The sequence below is a fragment of the Momordica charantia genome (genome assembly GCF_013281855.1).
Source record: "Momordica charantia cultivar OHB3-1 chromosome 1 unlocalized genomic scaffold, Mcharantia_2.0 BLBB01000001.1, whole genome shotgun sequence".
NCBI classification, from domain to species: domain Eukaryota; kingdom Viridiplantae; phylum Streptophyta; class Magnoliopsida; order Cucurbitales; family Cucurbitaceae; genus Momordica; species Momordica charantia.
In genome coordinates, this window is record NW_028275157.1 from 17,203,251 (window position 1) to 17,224,550 (window position 21,300).

Here is a 21,300-nt window from a genome sequence, read left to right on the forward strand (position 1 = left end):
AACGAATAAATATTCACATATTACTAAAATAAATATTGTCCTAAAATTAGTTTACTTTTTTATTTTTCAACTGACTTAATAATGTCATTGCCATTATCCATGGATCTAAGATGACTTGGACAAATAAATAATAAATAACCAATACATTTACGATATTAATTATGGATAATAATACAATTAGACATTTATAGGTATCTAATTACATAAATGTCTAATAATTATAATATTTACATATTTGTCGAAGTTTGTTCACGATGAGCTCATGTGAAAATTACCAAGTTACCCATATCATATATATCTTAATAAATAAATAATATCCTATAGTATAGACCAACCAGAAATAATTTATATTTTTAATAAATAAATAAAATTATATTCTATAAACAAATAATATGTACCGAATAAGTACATTAATCAATTACTATTAATTATTTATTAAAACATTACCATTTAATTATGAATGTAAATCTTATATTATTATTATTTTTGAGTACTGAATGTAAATATTTTAATTAAACGACGATCCATTCAATTTAATGATATCTTAAAGACAAATTGGGAAAAAGAAGCTTATTTAAATCCTGAAAATATAAATTTGTAAATATTTTTAAAAGCAGATATGTGTGAAATACCATGTATAGTATAATTTTGTTTAAAAAAAAATGTATAGTATAATTAATTCACCCAACACATTTTTCGATTAATTATATACGTGTGCGTTCGTGTGACAGTGTTTATTTGTTCAGAAAAAAATAAATAATAACAGTTGAGAAGTCAATTTATAGGAGCGCAAAAAAAGGGCTTGTGTGGGACCCACCACAGCCCAAAATACGGAACGCGCGCCAAACTCGAAATGCGCGCTAATTACAACTTATTTGGCGCCGGCTTCTCCCGCAAGCCGCCGCGAAATAAAGCTTCTCCAGCAATTTTCATTTTACGAGGCTTCCGGGGGAAGTTTTCAATTTCTCGTGCCATATTTGATTTTGTTTTCTTATTTTCTTTATTTCTCAACGCAGAATTTATGGAGAATTAACATAAAGTAAGTAGACTAATCAAACCTTTCAAAAACTGTCCCTAATAGCTCTCAACTATACCCGTAACTATATTTGACATCTGATAAAGATTTACACCAAATTAAATTTTATAACCTTACAAACGGCTGTGAAATTTCAATTTTGATGTCTAATAAATCTGTAAATTTAAAAGAGTTTTCAAATTTATTTTTACGATTTTTTGATGTCTAATATATTAGACACAAAATTAAAATTTAAAACATCTATCGGATCAATTCCAAGATTCTGGGAAGATCTTGAAAGATTTTAGATTTGTTTACTATTCTTTTGTAGTTTATGAAAAATAATCCAATTATAATGATAAAATTCACACATTTTAAAATTATAATAGTCAAATTGAGAATTGATTCCTACCATGGAAACCAAATTAATAATCTAACAAAAATAATTAAATGCACAACACACAGCATCAATCCACGGATTCTTATTTTATTAAATTGCTTTTACACGAAGCGTAGATAAAATATATAAAATATTTATTTTCTTCAATGCATTTTTAACCGACCCGACCCGACAAATATACAAGTCTAAAACGAACCGAAAACACATCAAGAAATGCACCCACCGATTTTTCCCCACTAAAAAATCCAGTGTTTTGCGCGGGAAAATTTCGAACTTTTCTGGAATTTCCACCTCCAAATTTTGTAAATTTCTCTCTGTTTCTCGCCCTACCGCATTCGTGTTCTTATATAACCCAATTGTTGTCCCTGCCGTCTCTGCACGGATCCCGTTCGACGAAATTCCTTCGTTAGATTATTCTTGTAAAGATGTATGTGGTGAAGAGAGATGGGCGGCAGGAGGCGGTGCATTTTGACAAGATCACTGCCCGTTTGAAGAAGCTTAGTTATGGCCTCAGTATTGACCACTGTGATCCGGTTCTGGTGTCCCAGAAGGTCTGTGCCGGCGTTTACAAGGGCGTTACCACTAGCCAGCTCGATGAATTGGCCGCTGAAACCGCCGCTGCCATGACCGCCAATCATCCTGACTATGCCTCCGTGAGTTCTCACTCTTCTCTCCCTCAATTTCGCAATCCGTACTTTGATTCACTTTCAATTATCAATTTATTGTATGATACATGGGTCGATCTATGGTTGTAGATATAAACATATGGCATATCTAGTTTTCTTTTGTGTGATAATGGTTTGTTGATGGTTATGACTGGTAGTTGTGGGCAGAGGAATGCGTTTTAATTTGCTAATTTTCTGTCTGTTTGTTTAACCCAGTTGGCTGCTAGAATTGCTGTTTCAAATCTGCATAAGAACACGAAAAAGTTATTCTCAGAGACGTAAGTTTTGTGTATGCCTCTCTTCTACCACTCTATATGAATGCATTATAGTATTCAATTGAGGGACTGTATTATTCTATGATGAACTTGAAATTAATTTTCAATCTTCTTTGGTGTTTAGCATCAAAGATATGTACAGCCATGTCAGTGAAAGATCAGGACAGAAGGCTTCTCTCATAGCAGATGATGTTTATGAAGCAATCATGAAGGTAGTATTGTAGTCTTTATTGAATTTTAAGTGCCTTTGTTTTTAAATGAAATTCTTCCGGGGATTTGTTGATTTGTTATGACATTTGTTCTTTCCTTCTTTTTTTTTTAATTAAAAAAAATAGAATTTGGTTGTTGATGATGAATTTTTTTTCATCAAATTTTAAGTTGCAAATGAGTACGTTTGTAGATTTTTAAGCGTTGGGATATCTGTCGGATGCTTCTTCTAACACACACTGCTTATTTAACGGATTTATCTTCCCTTTGTTTTAATTGTCCAGAATGCTGCTCGGTTGGATAGTGAAATCATATATGACCGAGACTTTGATTATGACTATTTTGGTTTCAAAACTCTGGAAAGGTCATACCTTTTGAAGGTTCAGGGTAAGGTTGTGGAGAGACCTCAACACATGCTAATGAGGGTTGCTGTTGGTATTCACAAGGATGATATTGAATCTGCTATCAAAACATACCACACTATGTCTCAACGGTGGTTTACTCATGCATCTCCCACCCTTTTCAACTCTGGAACCCCAAGGCCCCAAGTATGTTTTGAGTTTATTGATGCCTAATTTTAAAATATGCTAATATGGCTGATGTTTTTTCATATTAGATATTTGGCCGTTAAAGAATGATTTTCATGGTTTTGCTCATTGACATGACAGCTTAGCAGCTGTTTCCTTGTATGTATGAAAGATGACAGTATAGAAGGGATATATGATACCTTAAAGGAGTGTGCTGTTATTAGCAAATCAGCTGGTGGTATTGGTGTTTCCATCCACAACATTCGTGCCATGGGCAGTTACATTCGTGGAACAAATGGGACCTCTAATGGAATTGTGCCCATGCTGCGGGTTTTCAATGATACTGCTCGATATGTTGATCAAGGAGGAGGCAAGAGGAAAGGTACTGTACTTCTGATCTGGTCTCATTTGGTTTTTATGATCAATGATCTTATTCTCACATTATAACTCCCAACTGCAGGTGCTTTTGCTGTATACTTGGAGCCATGGCATGCTGATATATTTGAGTTTTTGGATCTCAGAAAAAACCATGGAAAAGTAATTACTATTTGCTCTGATTTATTGAGTGGAAATTATCAACATTTTATTCAGTTTATTCTTAAATGGCTCTTCAATATTAAGTACGCAGTTCTATCATGTAAATACTCATCTTTTAATTTATTGCAACTGTTTTTTTCACATAGGAGGAGCATCGGGCTCGAGATCTATTTTATGCACTTTGGGTACCTGATCTATTCATGGAAAGAGTCCAAAGTAATGGAGAATGGTCAATGTTTTGTCCAAATGAGGCGCCAGGTTTGGCTGATTGCTGGGGTGAGGAATTTGAGAAGCTATACACTAGATATGAACAACTGGTAAATATGATTTAGTTTCCTTGGAGTCAACTTTTGCAAGTATATAGGTGATTTTGGTCGGCTATTTTATTAATTGTGCTTTTGTTTTGTTTTGTTTTTGTTTTTGTTTTTTTGTTTTTGTTTTTTTTTTTTTGTAGGGAAAAGCCAAGAAGGTTGTTAAAGCACAGAATCTTTGGTTTGAAATCTTGAAATCTCAGATCGAGACTGGAACCCCTTACATGCTATTTAAGGTGTTTAAACCACCATGGCTTGCTGACAGTTTTGATGTTTGTTTGCTGTGTAACTTATTTTATTTCCCTTTCTCCATTCTCCAGGATACTTGTAACCGAAAAAGTAACCAGCAGAATCTTGGGACCATTAAGGCCTCTAATTTATGTACAGAGATAATTGAATATTCAAGCCCAACAGAGACGGCTGTGTGTAATCTTTCTTCAATTGCTCTACCTCGCTTTGTCAGAGAGAAGGTGAACTATCCCAAGCATGTTTTATGCAGCATAACACTCCCTTCTATTCTTTTCCTCCATTTCCTAATTTCATACCATTTTTAAACTGCAGGGTGTTCCAATGGAGTCTCACCCATCTAAACTTGTTGGTAGCAGAGGTTCCAAAAATAGATACTTTGATTTTGACAAATTAGCTGAGGTTTGAATTCTTATTCAGGACTATGTTTTGTTTTACTAATTATTTTGAAGATGTGTGCACTCTTTAATTTTTAATCAATTAACTTGTTTATTTATTCTTTGTCTAACCAGATAACTACTCTAGTTACAACAAATCTGAACAAGATAATTGATGTCAATTACTATCCTGTTGAGACTGCCAAAAGATCAAATCTAAGACACAGACCTATTGGTATTGGGGTTCAAGGTCTTGCGGATACTTTCATTCTCCTGGGCATGCCGTTTGATTCACATGAGGTAATTGTCTTACAGCTCTACCTTCTTCTCTTAGCCTCTTCCATTCAACTAAAGTAGTCCACATGGTCAATGAATTGCAGGCTCAACAATTGAACAAGGATATATTTGAAGCCATATACTACCATGCTCTTAAAGCTTCTTGTGAGATTGCTGCAGTAGAAGGCCCCTATGAAACTTATGCTGGCAGTCCTGTCAGCAAGGTATGTAATATGGAAAAACTTGGCTCTGGTCTTCTGGATTTTAATCTAACAAATCCTATTCTGATTTGCACGTTTACTTATGTGACCAATATGTTTTTTAGGGAATCCTTCAACCTGACATGTGGGGGGTAACACCTTCAAATCGATGGGATTGGAATGCTCTCAGGGATCAGATTGCGAAAAATGGGGTAAGAAATTCACTTCTTGTGGCCCCAATGCCAACTGCTTCTACCAGCCAGATTCTTGGAAACAACGAGTGCTTTGAGCCGTACACTTCGAACATCTACAGCCGCAGAGTTCTAAGGTCTGGTTTACAGTTTGAACTTCTAGAGCCTTTCATAACAATAATGTATATTCTCTACTTGTCTTTTAAAATCTCTCCTTCCATTCTTTCAGTGGTGAATTTGTTGTTGTGAACAAGCATCTCCTGCACGATTTGACAGAGATGGGCATGTGGTCTCCTGCTTTGAAGAACAAGATCATCTATGAGAATGGTTCTGTTCAGACGATTCAAGAAATCCCTGATGATCTAAGAGCTATTTACAAGTATGGCTAGTTTTCCCTGCATTTTCCTTCCCCTGCCCTTAATCTTGATTTATCCTTCTGATTTGTTCTTGATTTAACTCAGGACTGTTTGGGAGATCAAGCAAAAGACTTTGGTCGACATGGCTGTTGATCGAGGCTGTTACATTGATCAGAGTCAGAGCCTCAATATCCACATGGACCAACCAAATTTCGGAAAACTTACTTCCTTGCACTTCTATGCGTGGTCAAAGGTATTTCATAGGACCCATTTACATGTGATGTTCAAGAGATTTCCCTTCTCATACTTAGATTGATTTTGATTACTTTTTTTTTTTGTTATACGAAGGGTCTAAAAACAGGAATGTATTATCTTCGATCACGAGCTGCAGCCGATGCCATCAAATTTACAGTTGATACTTCAATGCTAAAGGTAGTGTATAGTTAAATTCTTTACTTCACACAGTGTCTTAGTTTATAGATTCATCACATAATCAAATGGCTTCGTTGGTTTATGTAGGAAAAGGCCAATGATGAAGATGATAGTACGAAAATGGCACAAATGGTATGTTCTTTAACAAATCGTGAGGAGTGCTTGGCCTGTGGAAGTTAAGATACGACGACTTTAGAAATTGGAGAGGTGCTCTCTCTACATTTCTCCCCTTGGGAAAAAAACACTTGCTCCACTGGGCTGATTGAATTTCTTTATACTCTAGTCAAATATTTATCTAACTGTATATAATGTAAAATTTCTGTACAGTTTTTTTTTTCTTTCTTTTTTTGAATTTTTCCTCGTGAGTGTGGGAGGGGGATTTACTTGTTTTGTTGATGCTAAGATACTCTCGTATTTTGTTTTGAATCCTTCTATCCTATTATGTTAGTGTTAACTCATTATCACTATTTTGGATTGGAATCATTATTTTCTTTTTATACTATTTTGGATTGGAATCATTATTTTCTTTTTACTCAATGTATTAAGTTCTCAATAGATTTAAACTTATTGTTATTAACATTTTTTTAAGATTAAACGTAGTGTTCTAAAAATATTTAAATTTTATCCATTGCTTATTATTTTTTTAGTAGCACAAAGGTAAGGTGGGTGGATTTAAATTACAATCTTAAAATAAGTACACATTTTTAATGTTGAGCCACAAACTTATATAATTGGCTCATCTAAATGAATTTTGGATTATCTTGCATACGATATAATATATTGACATTTGTATGTTTATTGATGTATTTGAAATATCAATATGTTACAACTTCGATATAAGTCAACTAATAAAAGAATATTATTGATTAAAATGTTGGAAGTACAAATACATCCTCGCATATTGTTGACTAATTTTTATATTTGAATAAAGGCAATGATGGATCCACAACTTCTATTCATGTGGCTTTGTACATAAGTTACTATACAGTTAATCTTTACTTTTTTTTTAATATAATATGTTGGAGAGTAGATTCGAACTCACAACATCTTAATTGAAGATATATGTCAATTATTGAATTATGTTCGTTTTGACACAATTAATCTTCACTTTGTTGACCTATTTAGACTCAAAATTCAAAATAAAAACTATATATATAAAAACAAACTGACTCTTAAAAATTTAATAATATTAACTATACATAATGACAATATATAAATGGAAAAGAACATTAAGCTATAGCTAGGGCTTGCTTTAGATTGCCGATTAGTTTGTGCAATAAAATTAACTCAATCTATGCAAAGTTTTGGTGAAGCTGGAAACAACTGTGTGTTAGCAAATGATAAGGGGGAAAAAGTCTTGGAGATCTTCGTCCTTTAAACTGGCAATGTTTGCAAAGTATGCCAGTTCCTCCAGAGCGCGGACCGCCGATTCCTTGAGTGCCGAGGTATAACATTCGCAGGATGTTTTCTACTCCCCTCGAATCATGTCGACCCCATTGATTGTGGAATATTTCCTGACTTGGTGCAGAGTTGAAGGAATGATCCGAAGTGAGTGGATAATAGATTTGGAGGATGGTTGGGAGGCGTTGTTTGCCCCAACTACGCAGGTATTCGAGGCTTTAGTCAAGAGTTTTAACACTCACTATGGTTTGTTGGATGTCTTTAATTCCATAGGTAATGAGGTTTTAGTGCATCCATTAGACGAGCAAGTAGAGGAGGCGCGTAGGCTTATTTGTAGACCACACAATACATGGACTGTCTCAATCACAGGGAAGATTTCCTTAAAGCCCCTTGACATCAATGAGCAAGCGACGGGTTGGACGTATGTGGTGAAGAACCAGTTGATCCCCACTTCTCATGACTCCTCTATTAAGCGCAATAGGGCGATGATAGTGTACATCCTCATAAAAGGTATTGAGTTCAACTTTGAGGAGCTCATAAGGAACGAGATTCGAAGTTGCTCGGAGTGGTAGGTCCATTTGTTTTTCCTGGACTAATAACTAAGCTATGCTTGCATGCGGGAGTAGAAGTCAATGATGCAAAGTAAAGTTGGCGAATTCTCATTAATCCTAATAGCCTATTAACTAAAATCCTTAGAGGAAGATATTTTCAATGTGGCAATTTTATGAAAGCAAAGCTAGGATGAAATCTATCTTTTGTGTGGAGAAGCATTTTGCGGGGAATGAGCTCTTTGATAAAGGATGTTGTTGGCGAGTTGGATTGGAAATGGGTATAATATCACAATTGCGGCAATAAATCTTTGAAAAACTTTTTTTTAGTATAACATATTGGATGAGAGATCTAACTCACCACCAATGAGATATATACCAATTAAAGTTGAACTATATTAGTTGAAAAACTTATTTTATATAAGGTAAAAAGTAAATATTTCTTTATTTAATTTAATTGACTACTACTTTTAAACCTTTGTTTTATACTTAAATTATATAAATTTGAGTAGATAGTATAAAATTTGCTACGAGAGTTTTTTCTTCTTATCTAATATTTTATATTAGATTTGAATTATATTATTCTAATAAAATTTCACACTTTATACCACGTTTAAAAATACATATTTATTTTATACTATTACGTAAATATATTTTTTTAATAAATATGATTAATTCGATGATCACTTGGAAAATTTTCGTTTGCACGTTTTTTATTGCTAACATGATTATAGTTGAGGAAATAAAAAAAAAGAATATATTTTTTAATAAGTTGAGACTAAACAAACAGATATGATTTGACTTTTCGAAGTTCTTAAAAAAAATGTCAAGCTATAGACAACGTTTTGCATACTTACCACGCTTTTTCGCCAATATATACACATATATGAAAAAAAAAAAAAAAAGAAAAGGCGTCCGGATCGATAGCACCTGGTTCGATCAGCGATAAGAGAGGACGGATTCTGAGATTGCAGCGAATTCCTTCACATTGGTTCTTCTAATTCTTCTTATTCTCTCCGAAAATCTAGCTTCCAATCACCTTGCATTTCTCTTTTATTATTCAGCGTTTTCATTTTTTCAAGCCGCTCCTCCTGGCTCCGCGAGATGAGGTGCCGTTTTTTTCGCCGTCTATGGGTGTTTCTACTGATATTATCAAAATTTCGGAGCTTGACGGGCGAATCAAGAACATTCCAGAATTCGGAATTATCCCAATTGGGTTCCCACCAGGATAATTCTGAAGGATTAGCTCAAATTGGTGGCAAATCCCTTCTTCCCCTTCCTCTGTGAGTTGCTTTCCTCCATTTCCTAGTCTGCAAGCTTGGGGTTTTGCGTAATTACACTATTTGAAATTTTCTCTTTCCTGGGTGTTGCAGAAAAAGTAAGGACAATACTGCTCTTATTGCTGCTTCGGGTGGGGAATTTTATTTGATAGATAGTAGCTCTATGAAGATAATTTGGTCATTTACTTCCGGTACGCCAATCTACTCCTCATATCAGGCTCCTATCAAACATGGTTACAAAAAGGAAAATGCTTCCGGTTCAAGCAGTAGGCCCTTTTTTTTTGATTTTGGAGATGACTGGGAGTTATACATGCACACAGAGCATGGTCGAACGGTATGATTTAGTGAATTAATAACATCCACCAGATGCTTTGAAGAAAAAGAAAAAGTTTTTTGGTTCCATAACTCTTTTCTTTTTGTTTTTTGATCTTGCTGTCCTAGTTGTGAAAATTTCCCCATATATTAGTTTCAACTTTGATTTTTCTTGGGTCACTTAACACTGCAGAAACTACCCCGCACCATTGATGAGGTTGTTAGAAGTACACCATACATATTCGAGGATGGTGCAGTGATGACTGGTTCTAAGAAAACTACTGTGTTTGAGATTGACCCTGTTACTGGAAAGTCGATTCGTAACCATTCATCTGATTTCTCATCATCTGGGATAAGCAATGAAGAACATGGTGTTTTAAATGGTTATAATTCCAAGAATAATATGGACAATAAGGATCTGATACAACCTGGTTTGATGAACCCTATTCAGCAACGGCTGTACATTACAAGAACAGATTATTCCCTGAAATCATCTTTCCCGGGTTCAGAAGAAGTTTCCTGGAGTTTGAGTTTTGCTGAAATTGGAGCTACTTTATTCTTTCCAGACGTCGAGAATCCAACAAAGAGTGCTCCTTGGAATCTTCAAAATAATGGTAATTCTGAGGCCGACTTTGATTTTGCTGCGCCATTGTCTTGCCAATCAGAAATACTAGTCTTTCGTGAACGGAACCATGTTTTGACAGAATCGTCTGGGCATAGAATACTTTCTGAGGCTCATAATAATATGCTTTCGGTGCCTGCTTCAAGTTTAATGCTTCCTATACAGCCAAATGTTAAACATTCAAATATTCGTCCTGAAAGATTGATGCTTCCTGGACCTGCAGCAAACATTATAGGAACTAATGCAAGTAATCACCTAAACAACGATAGTAAGGCATTAGTGCCTCTGATGGAGATTAATGATTCAAGGATAGTTCAGGGACATAAAAAAGGAAATCTTAATGTTGACCTCATAGGCATGGTTTTTAATGGACCAGTAGGATTGTCTATTTTAATTTTTGTAACCATGTTTTTGGGATTGATTAACCATTGTAGAGCACTGGTTGTAAAGGGAAAACAATTTTTTCTGAAGGAGAAGACGGCTAGTACTGTTAATTCAAAAATTGTCTCTTCCAAAAAAAAGAAAGCTCGGAAGTCAGGAAGAAATGGAAATTTAGAGAAAAAGGATGCATCTGCTTCATCAGAAAATGAAGATATACTACAAAGCGAGGGTGATTTTAAATGGTTTCACCACAATAATCTTACTGATTATGGCCGTTGGATTGGTAAATTATTTGTAACCAATACGGAGATAGCTAAGGGTAGCAATGGCACTATTGTTCTTGAGGGGGTCTATGAAGGTCGATTAGTTGCTGTGAAACGTCTTGTTAAAACTCACCACGATGTTGCCTTTAAAGAGGTTCAAAATCTAATTGCTTCCGATCGTCACCAAAATATTGTTCGATGGTACGGGGTGGAGTATGATCAAGATTTTGTGTATCTTTCACTGGAACGGTGTACCTGCAGCCTAGATGATTTGATTCAGATTTACTCTGATTCATCCCTTGACTCTTTGTTTCGCTTGGATGAAGATACAGGACCTATGGTTGATTATAAACTGCATTTGGAATCTGTCAAGAATGTCATGTCAGATCTGAATTTGTGGAAAAAAAATAGCCGTCCGTCGCCACTTCTTTTAAAACTCATGAGGTTTATACATGCTCAATATCCTTATTACATTAAAATTGACTCCCATTCATATAAGTCCCAGATTTCCATATTTGATAGATCTATCTAAGAGCATTCATTCATCTTTACTTTTTCATAATTTCATAATGAAGACTTGAGAAAAATTAAGAATCATTTTGTGGTTCTTTCGCATGTATATAAAGATATATATTCAAGCACAGACTGGATCCCTTGACCTTCACCTATCTTACTACAAATATAGCTATTTAACAATAATAGAAGCGTTCTTCCTTTATTCGGATAAGTTTCATGTCAGCTTTTCTTATTTTGAAGTTGTATAACGCAGGGATATGGTTGCTGGGCTAGAGCATTTGCATGAATTAGGGATAATTCACAGGGACTTAAAGCCACAAAATGTGTTGATAAGTAAGCAAAAGTCTATGTGCGCAAAGCTCTCTGATATGGGTATTAGCAAGCGCCTTCTGAAAGATATGTCTTCCTTGGGACATCATGCTACTGGTAAATATTCTTGAATTACTATAAACTTACAGTAATGATTTATATACACATTATATTTATTATATCTTATAAGGTATAAGTCTTTACCAATAGAATCTTAATTCTCTATAGTTTAAAACTTTAGCAATGAATATGTAATGAAAACTCGAGAACCTTGATGTAGGTTGTGGGAGTTCTGGTTGGCAAGCCCCTGAACAACTTCTTCATGGACGACAAACACGTGCAGTTGATTTATTTAGCTTAGGCTGTGTTCTTTTTTTCTGCCTCACTGGTGGTAGACATCCATTTGGAGATCGTTTTGAGCGTGATGCCAATATCGTGAAGAACCAAATGGATCTGTTCTTGGTGGAGTGCATCCCAGAAGCTGTAGATCTTATTTCTCGATTGTTGAACCCTAATTCTGATTTGAGGTAAGAAATGTCGGTTCAAGAACTCTAAAAAAAATCCTTAAACATTAGTTTTCATTCACATATACCAAAACCAAACAAAATAAATGTTTTTGTAGTTCATCTATACATTTTTTGACTGAATATGTGTTACTTTTGTGTAGCTTTCTGAAAATAAGAATTATTTATACATATAATATTAATAAATATTTTTTTTTGATTGTTTTATATTCACGGTTGTCAGGCCAAAAGCATCAGAGGTATTGCAACATCCTCTGTTTTGGAGTTCTGAGACCCGGCTTTCTTTTCTTCGTGATACTAGTGATAGAGTGGAATTGGAAGATAGAGAGACTTACTCTGAACTCTTGGAAGCATTAGAGAGTACTGCACCATTAGCTTTAGGTGCTAAATGGGATGAAAAGTTGGATCCAGCTTTCATCACAAATATTGGTCAGTATAGACGTTACAAGTACGATAGTGTTCGGGACCTGTTGCGAGTCATGCGCAACAAGTTGAATCATTACAGAGAACTCCCCAGAGAAATTCAGGTTTCCTTCTATCTATATGCTGCTCCTTTCCTCCTTTAATTTTTCCTTTTTTGTATGTGTTTGTGAGAGAGATTGGGTCGTGAATAGTTGGTAAAACTATACAGCTGTTTTGGCTTAAATATTTTCCAAAGCATAGTTTCAGCTTTAATTATTGCATATCTTGAATCCGAATTTAACTATCTTGTTTCAACTTTCCACTTGAAGGCTCGACACTCGTCCAGAACTTGAAAATAAATATTCAATAGCTATAACTATCTTGGAAGACAAATATAATCATCTTATAGAGAAGTATATGGTTGTCATAATTCATAAATTGTATGGTTGTCTCTACTATCTTTAAAGAAAAACCCAGTTACCATGTTCTTCCTACCTCTCTCGACCCGCCTCACCAACCTTGCATTTCTTGCCAATGGAACCACCTCTCCCTCCCTAGCTGGTGATCATCCCTTTGCCTTCTTCCTTGCCCCCACACCACACCACCTTGACGACCCTCTTGGAATGTAAATGCGATATTGAACAGAGATACTTAAACTGTGGCTTTTGCTGGAGGCCACAACAGACTCAGACTTACAGAGGGAAAACATCTCTTCTACGAAATTCTCCCAGAGCTTTCTAGTCTGGATCCTTGATACAGTAAACGAACTTTGCTCATCACCCCCCTCAACCATCAATTTCTTCATTAAAACCAGAACAGTTTGTGGTTTCTTTGGGCTCCAAAAACTAATGGCAAGCCCGTCTTCTTTATGGAAATGAAACATTTTCAGCAATGGAAAGAAGAGGAACCTTATTATCCCTGCTGGAAAGGCTACGCTAACCTTATTCAAGCCTCTATAGGCTCCTGGTTAGAAATGTTTACCATAATAAGAGGAGGATGAAATGGGCCGAGAGATGAGTAAATATGCGAGTGTCTGAGTCTGTTATGAGGAGAGCCCACCTAGTTAATTTGCTATGTGTGAAGTGCAGGCAGTAGGGGGTAGAAGTATATATGCTAGTGAGTGACGTCGGGGGTATATTTTGACTTGTTTGGTTGCTTGGTTTCGGGAGAGATGGGAGCTCTCAAATACTCTCTTGGCTCATATCACTTTGACTACGAATTAATAGATTGGGTTCTATCACCGTCCTTCTCTTCCAACAGATCATCTAATATCCCCAAATCCAAGTTTGGCTGTGAAAATGAGGAAAGCTACTTATTAATTGGAGAGAACTATTGTAACAAGGCAAAAGTTCCATGGCGATTGTAGTAAGATCATAAATGATGCTATTGGCGAACCTACCAATATACTTAGAAAGAATGTATTAGCGCTATTTATATTAATTGATTGAAGAAATCCGAAATATCTTTTGTTCTTTCTCTGCAAAGATTTGGTGATGGTTCTTTGTCAATTTGATTGTGTATTTCAGGAGCTTGTAGGATCCGTTCCCGAGGGATTTGACAGCTACTTTGCTAGTCGGTTTCCAAGGCTGTTGACTGAAGTATACAAAGTAATAAGCCAGTACTGTAAGGAAGAGGAAAGTTTTCAAAAATACTTCAAAGGCCACGTTGAGTAGACTGGGACACTGCTTATAAATGTCACCAATTATTTCGTTGACTTATTTAGAACACAATGTTTATGTATAGAAAAGTGTAAATATTGTTGTAGTAAAACATAGATTTGTAACTGTATCATTATGTCCCAAAGATCTTCCGTGTATGGTTTTTGGTCCTCAAAACTTCATTTTCTCTTTGTACTGAATAAGAACAATGAATCTAATGAAAATGAACGATACTTTGTAAAGGACAATACTTGCCTACACACTCGGTAGTATGAATTCCTATTTTCTACAGGCTTTGTAAAATATGTCTTATTAGAAAATCATGAAGCTTTTATTGACTGCAAATGTTGGTCTTTTGTAAATACTGCAGACCAATACATGTTTTCTTCAGGAAGCACACATTGTCAATAGCAGCCATACAACAATGCTAAAGTGGTAAAGACAACCAAAGTTTGGAACTTTTAAAATTGTAGTTTCAATTGATCTAATTTAATCTATGGGTGGATCATTGGTTCAAAGGATTAGTATTTCAAATCTAAGTATTAATAATTCCCATGTATTTTCTGATCTCAAATGCTGCTAAATTGCAAGTGAGCGAACTTCCATCCCTTTTCAACTAATTTAGGACAGCGTAGAAGTATTCTAGAAATTGTCAAAAATTGTATTGCGAGAAATTGATAAATTGAACTGAAGCATACAATTGGCGGAAGACGAAATCCCGTAGGCTTGGCCAGTCGGCCATGGGCCATCACTCCCCGCCACTGCCACCCTCTGCTCCCACTTTCTCATGAAATATGTTATCCTGTCTCACCAGATGGTGCCTATTCATCCCCTCTGTAGATACAACTATGGCAGCAAGAGTTTGGATTAGACCCACCTCCAGTTTTCGACCCTCATTCACAACTACAAAGGTAAGCTCTCTCTCTCTCTCTCTCTCTCTCTCTCTCTATCTCTATCTCTATCTCTCGCTCTCTGTTCTACCTTTTGGCCGGCCAGTTCATTTGGTTTCAATTTTAACATTTGGAACTGTGGGCGCAGTGCATTGGTTGGATTGGTAAAAGCTATAATTTAGTTCGTGTCAATGGCGCCACAAATTCTCATGTAGAACGAGGTAAATCAGAGATTATTCAGTTGATGACTTTGATGGAAGAACGTGGCATTCGTGCCAACTATCAGACCTATCTTTGGCTATTAGAAGGGTGCTTGACTTCTGGGTCTTTACTTGAAACTAAGAGGCTCCACTCTAAGATTTTGAAATCAGGTTTTGACGGGGAGCCTTTACTAATCGATAGTCTTCTTGATAATTATCTTCAACATGGGGATCTAAATGGGGCAGTTAAAGTGTTTGATGATAATCCTAACAGAAATGTACTTTTTTGGAATAAGATGATTCACGGCCTCGTTGCGCGGAAGTTGCATTCCCAGGTGTTTGGTCTCTTCCGACGAATGATAGCTGAAAAAATTGCTCCCAATGAATATACTTTCGCTGGGATTTTAAAGGCTTGTGGTGGTTGCAACATTGAGTTCAACCATGTAGAACAGGTACATTCTAGGATAATCTATTATGGTTTTGATAGTAGTCCACTTGTTGCTAATCTATTGATTGATTTGTATTCAAAGAATGGGTACATAGGGTCAGCTAAAAAAGTTTTCAATTACATATATATGAAGGATATTGTTACTTGGGTAGCTATGATCTCAGGTTTATCTCAAAATGGACTTGAAGAAGAGGCCATTCTCCTTTTCTGTGATATGCATGCATCAGAAATCTTTCCTACTCCTTATGTACTGTCTAGTGTGTTAAGTGCTTCTACCAAGACTCAATTATTTGGTTTGGGAGAGCAGCTTCACTGTCTAATTATTAAGTGGGGATTTCATTCTGAAACGTATGTCTGCAATGCTCTTGTGGCGTTGTATACCCGGTCTGGGAAATTGATATCTGCTGAGCAGATATTCAGCAAAATGCAATTTAGGGATGGTGTTTCGTATAACTCACTAATATCTGGCCTAGTTCAGCAAGGATTTAGTGACAGAGCCCTGGAGTTGTTTAATAAAATGCAACGAGATTGCTTGAAACCCGACTGTATTACAGTTGCTAGTCTGTTGAGTGCTTGCGCATCAGTTGGGGCTCTTCATAAGGGAATGCAACTCCACTCATTTGCAATAAAAGCTGGAATGTCTGCAGATATTATTCTTGAAGGTTCTCTTCTTGATCTTTATTCAAAGTGTGCTGATGTAGAGACTGCACATAAATTTTTCCTTACAACAGAGACAGAAAATATAGTGTTGTGGAATGTGATGCTAGTTGCTTATGGGCAATTGAATAATCTCCGTGATTCATTTGAAATATTTAGACAAATGCAGATTGAGGGCATGATACCCAATCAGTTCACCTACCCAAGTATTTTGAGAACTTGTACTTCTTTAGGAGCCTTGTATTTAGGAGAGCAAATTCATACCCATGTAATAAAGACTGGGTTTCAGTTGAATGTCTATGTTTGTAGTGTGCTTATAGACATGTATGCTAAACATGGACAATTAGACATTGCCCTTGGGATCCTTAGACGGCTGCCAGAGAACGATGTTGTCTCCTGGACTGCAATGATTGCTGGTTATGTACAACATGATATGTTTTCAGAAGCACTTAAACTTTTTGAAGAAATGGAGTACCGAGGAATTCGATCCGATAATATTGGATTTTCCAGTGCTATTAGTGCATGTGCAGGTCTCCGGGCCCTCCATCAAGGACAACAAATTCATGCTCAGTCACATGTGTCTGGTTTCGGAGATGATATTTCAATCAACAATGCTCTAATTAGTCTATATGCCAGATGCGGTAGAATTCAAGAGGCATACTTAGCATTTGAGAAAATTGATGGTAAAAATAATATCTCCTGGAATTCATTGGTTTCAGGATATGCACAGAGTGGGTATTTTGAAGAAGCATTGCAGGTATTTGTACGAATGCTACGGACTGAAGCAGAGGTTAATATGTTCACATATGGATCTGCCATCAGTGCTGCAGCCAGTCTTGCGAACATAAAGCAGGGGCAACAACTCCATGCCATGATTTTGAAAACGGGATATGATTCCGAAATGGAAGCTTCTAATTCTTTAATTACATTGTATGCAAAATGTGGTAGCATAAGTGATGCCTGGAGAGAATTTAATGACATGTCAGAAAAAAATGTGATTTCTTGGAATGCCATGATCACTGGCTATTCCCAGCATGGTTGTGGTATGGAAGCACTTCACCTTTTTGAAGAGATGAAGAAGTGTGGGATCATGCCAAACCACGTTACTTTTGTGGGAGTTTTGTCAGCATGTAGCCATGTTGGACTTGTGAAAGAAGGTCTCGGTTACTTCGAATCCATGTCTAAAGTGCACGGTTTAGTTCCCAAGTCCGAACACTATGTGAATGTGGTGGATCTCCTTGGTCGGACTGGTCTTTTGAACCAAGCAATGGAATTTATAGAAGAGATGCCTATCTCTGCAGATGCAATGATCTGGAGAACACTTTTAAGTTCTTGTGTTATCCACAAAAATATGGAAATAGGAGAGCGTGCTGCTCAACATCTCCTAGAATTGGAACCTGAAGACTCAGCCACCTATGTGCTACTGTCAAATATATATGCAGTGTCTAGAAAATGGGTTCATAGGGATTGGTCAAGGAAATTGATGAAAGACAGGGGGGTAAAGAAAGAGCCGGGTCGTAGTTGGATTGAAGTTAAAAATACAGTTCATGCATTCTATGCTGGAGATAAGCTCCATCCATTTACGAATCAGATATACGAGTATATAGGAGATTTAAATAGACGAACATCTGAAATTGGATATGTGCAAGATAGCTTTAACCTTTTGAATGAGTCAGAGCAAGGCCAGAAGGATCCAACAATGTGTGTTCATAGTGAGAAATTAGCAATTGCTTTTGGACTACTTAGCTTGTGTAATAATATTCCCATACGAGTAATGAAGAATCTTCGTGTCTGTAATGATTGCCATAGTTGGATTAAGTACGTATCAAAGATTTCACACCGGTCGATTATAGTTAGAGATGCACATCGCTTTCATCATTTTGATGACGGTGTCTGCTCATGTAGAGATTTTTGGTAACTGCCAGTAAAAACACTCACCTTTTTGATTCTCGACTTCCATGCTTCTGAGGTTCTCAGGCTTCTTGACGTCAACAAATAGCACGTATAAGGGTATAGCCATGGGCGTACATTTGAAGAATCCTATCTACCCTTCCAAGAAGCGTGTTTGTGCCCCATTTTTAAAAACAGATTTGATGTGTTTCAGCCTTTTAAGAAATGGATTGGAAAAGGCTGAGGAGGGGATTTAATAAACGAAAAAATTGGATCCTACCAAACAAGTTTGGACAGGAAAATCTTATGGCAGAAGATGATAATTTGCCTCGAGACTACCGTAGGGGGGTAATTAAGTATAGCTCAGTGGACGGGTCACTTCCTCCTTCCTCCTCGAAGGTTGATAGTTCAATTCTCCATCCTCCATCCCACATTTGAATTAAAAAGAAAAAAAAAAAGAGCTACCATAGGAGGAGGACCAAGTTCTTCAATATTCTTTTGAACCTTGGTATGGCATCAGGAATTTGTTTTTGTCTCAATTAATCTGCAAATGTTCTATATTACAATCTGACGTTCACAGATGCTTCCTTTTTCTTTCCAGATTTCAGATTTTGGATTGCCCAAATGGCTCCCAAATCAATGGTCTCAGCACTCAATTGCTTCCACTCGCAAAATCTACCGAAACAAGCTGATCAAATATCTTCATTGAGGTAAATATAGCTTCAAACTAATGGTTAGTTTAATTAAATCATTCACCATAGCAAATTTTCTGTATAGCAAAAAACAATAAAAGAAGTGAATGTGAGGCTTTGGCTAAGTTTCAATTAGAGCAATCAATGGGTACTTTCTATTTAGTTTTTGTATCGAACCAGTTGAATCGATTAGTTCGGTCCAATGTTTTTAGACCGAACCGACTTGAGATAGGCTTGTTCGGTTCCAAGGTCCTGAGATGTAACTATTTTTTTTTTTTCCTTGGGGAGTTAGAACCAAATCAATCCCATTTAATATAGGTTATTTCGGTTTGATTCGATTCGGTTCAATTTTGTTGACTTTGTCAACCTTGTATAGATATTAGATAGTATAGTTGTTCCATTCTATTGACTGCTCCTCTTTCCATTTCTAGAAGTAAGACAGTTTCCTTTAATCCTCTTGAAGAAGAAGATTCATCAAATAGAAAATGAAATTTTATCCCATTTGCTTAATAATCAAATGTCTATTTGTTATCTGATAGGTAAGCCTCTAAAAGTGACCCGTTCAATCCAACCTTGCCTAACTAAGGGTGTTGGGACCTGTCCCGTCCCCGTTTGGAGAAATTTTTCCTGTGACCGAAACAGGGTTCCCGCCCCCACTCCATATATATATATATATATGAAAGTTAAAATTTTATTGTGGTTGACAAGTGAAAAATTAAATGAGAAGTAGAGGTTGAATTGAATGGGCGTCTCCGAAATTGAACGTAGAAAAAGAATTCAAAAAGGAAAACGGAATTTTGGGAGACGAAGGAGTCCTTACAACTACAATTTACAACCATTTCCTCAAAACTCAAAACTCTGCCGAATTTAACTCTCTTCTCCTTGTCGCATTCAAATTCATTAATCTCTCTCCAAATTGCCATCGTCCAGCATTCCTCGGTAAAGATATTTATTTATTTTCTTGAAGTTGGAGGTTCAATTATGATGTGGAGATTGAAATAAAATGTTCGCTTCGGTCAACTATATGGTTTCAACGTATGTAAATACACCTATTTAATGATGAGCTAAGGAATCCTTGACTAGTCAGGTGTCGAATCTCAAACTCCACTTGTTGTACTTAAAGAAAATGACGAGGACCAAAATGTTTATTTTGTTAGAATTTGAAGGTTAAAATATGATTTCTTAAGTTTATAGGCTCAAGTAGAGTAATTCCTCAAAATTTCCCAACCTTTTTTTAGAGATAATGGGTTTTTTTTTTTTTTTTTTGAGTTTGTCGAATAATGATTTATGAGCACTCGAATTTTCTCATTTTTGATATGTTCTATTTTCGTGAAAGTTCATTTTTACTATTGCTTCTAAGTTTTTATATTGATGTAACATGAGATTTCATTTCAATTTTTATTTGAAATTTTAATTCTATGAATTTATTATTATTATTTTTTTATCAGAATTATAATACTATGATTAAAGGCGTGGAGAATCAAAATAAAATAAAGGTAACAATCCTAACAAACTTAATTTATATCACGTTTATTTTAGAAAGTGGAAAAATAATAATAAAAGGAAGAAAATGTGACGTGTTTGACTGACAGTCTAACAAGAGTTGACTGTAGTGTGAAAGTCAACTATCTTCCCTCTTGGTCCCGTCGGTACGTGCTTTTGTTTGCCACCCAATTCCTCTATGAACCACAATTTTTCTCTCAATTTTTTTAATATTACGAATTAGTTTGATTTAGATTTAGTTTTGTAATTAAAAATCTGATAGCTATTTAGTTGGTAAACTTAAGTATATAACAATTTAGTCTAACGATAATCTAGTCTTTAGCTTTGAAAATATTGTTAAATTGTAATGAAATTTCTTACCTAAATAGATCTACAAATTGCTCGACTGAATGAATTTTTAAATTATAGGTACTAAATTGTTTGTCTACTAAATTTGATACTACGTGTCAATTGGATTGATTTTTCACAGTAAAGACTAAATTATTTTAATTTTAAACCACAAAGACTACATCGTTACAAAATGGCCAATGACTGTTCATAATTTAAATCGTTACTTTTCTATAAAAGTAGAGAGACTAAAAGTATATAAGATTTTTTGAGAGTTTAAACCATGACCACAAGAAGAGAGACATATATATTTAATTTACGGTTGAATTATGTTTACGTTGGCAAGAAAATTTTTGATATAAATAATGATATTTTGATGTATTTTATTTTAGTAAAATACATGTGGGGGTGAGGATCGAGAGGAGAAATAAAGATTGAAAATGAGAAGGCACGGCTGATGAG

The 21,300-nt window shown here is 35.7% G+C and overlaps 3 protein-coding genes across 4 annotated transcripts; all 3 read left to right on the top strand.

Annotated features, from left to right (window-relative positions):
- The first annotated feature begins 1,618 nt into the window (after positions 1 to 1,618).
- On the top strand, positions 1,619 to 6,533 carry LOC111005845 (ribonucleoside-diphosphate reductase large subunit). The gene is made up of 17 exons (XM_022277481.2): positions 1,619 to 2,068; positions 2,297 to 2,358; positions 2,480 to 2,567; positions 2,847 to 3,110; positions 3,231 to 3,471; positions 3,550 to 3,626; positions 3,773 to 3,943; positions 4,081 to 4,173; positions 4,258 to 4,407; positions 4,499 to 4,585; positions 4,696 to 4,860; positions 4,941 to 5,060; positions 5,162 to 5,364; positions 5,457 to 5,606; positions 5,689 to 5,836; positions 5,932 to 6,015; positions 6,103 to 6,533. The coding sequence occupies exons 1-17, from the start codon at positions 1,841 to 1,843 to the stop codon at positions 6,193 to 6,195; spliced, it is 2,424 nt and encodes an 807-aa protein (XP_022133173.1). The 5' UTR covers positions 1,619 to 1,840; the 3' UTR covers positions 6,196 to 6,533.
- A 2,314-nt stretch (positions 6,534 to 8,847) lies between these two features.
- Positions 8,848 to 14,479, top strand: LOC111005609 (serine/threonine-protein kinase/endoribonuclease IRE1a). The gene is made up of 7 exons (XM_022277176.2): positions 8,848 to 9,247; positions 9,338 to 9,578; positions 9,750 to 11,266; positions 11,592 to 11,764; positions 11,928 to 12,174; positions 12,395 to 12,698; positions 14,100 to 14,479. Exons 1-7 carry the CDS (start codon positions 9,069 to 9,071, stop codon positions 14,244 to 14,246), a joined length of 2,808 nt encoding a protein of 935 aa, XP_022132868.1. The 5' UTR covers positions 8,848 to 9,068; the 3' UTR covers positions 14,247 to 14,479.
- A 328-nt stretch (positions 14,480 to 14,807) lies between these two features.
- On the top strand, positions 14,808 to 19,356 carry LOC111005919 (Pentatricopeptide repeat (PPR) superfamily protein). 2 transcript variants are annotated; one of them, XM_088122630.1, is made up of 4 exons: positions 14,810 to 15,142; positions 15,270 to 15,492; positions 15,618 to 18,824; positions 18,918 to 19,356. In XM_088122630.1, exon 3 carries the CDS (start codon positions 15,618 to 15,620, stop codon positions 18,342 to 18,344), a length of 2,727 nt encoding a protein of 908 aa, XP_087978756.1. In that variant the 5' UTR covers positions 14,810 to 15,142; positions 15,270 to 15,492; the 3' UTR covers positions 18,345 to 18,824; positions 18,918 to 19,356. The 2 variants fall into 2 exon arrangements, with proteins under 2 accessions (XP_087978752.1, XP_087978756.1); XM_088122626.1 differs by having other exon boundaries at positions 14,808 to 15,142; positions 15,270 to 18,824.
- The last annotated feature ends 1,944 nt before the right edge of the window (positions 19,357 to 21,300 follow it).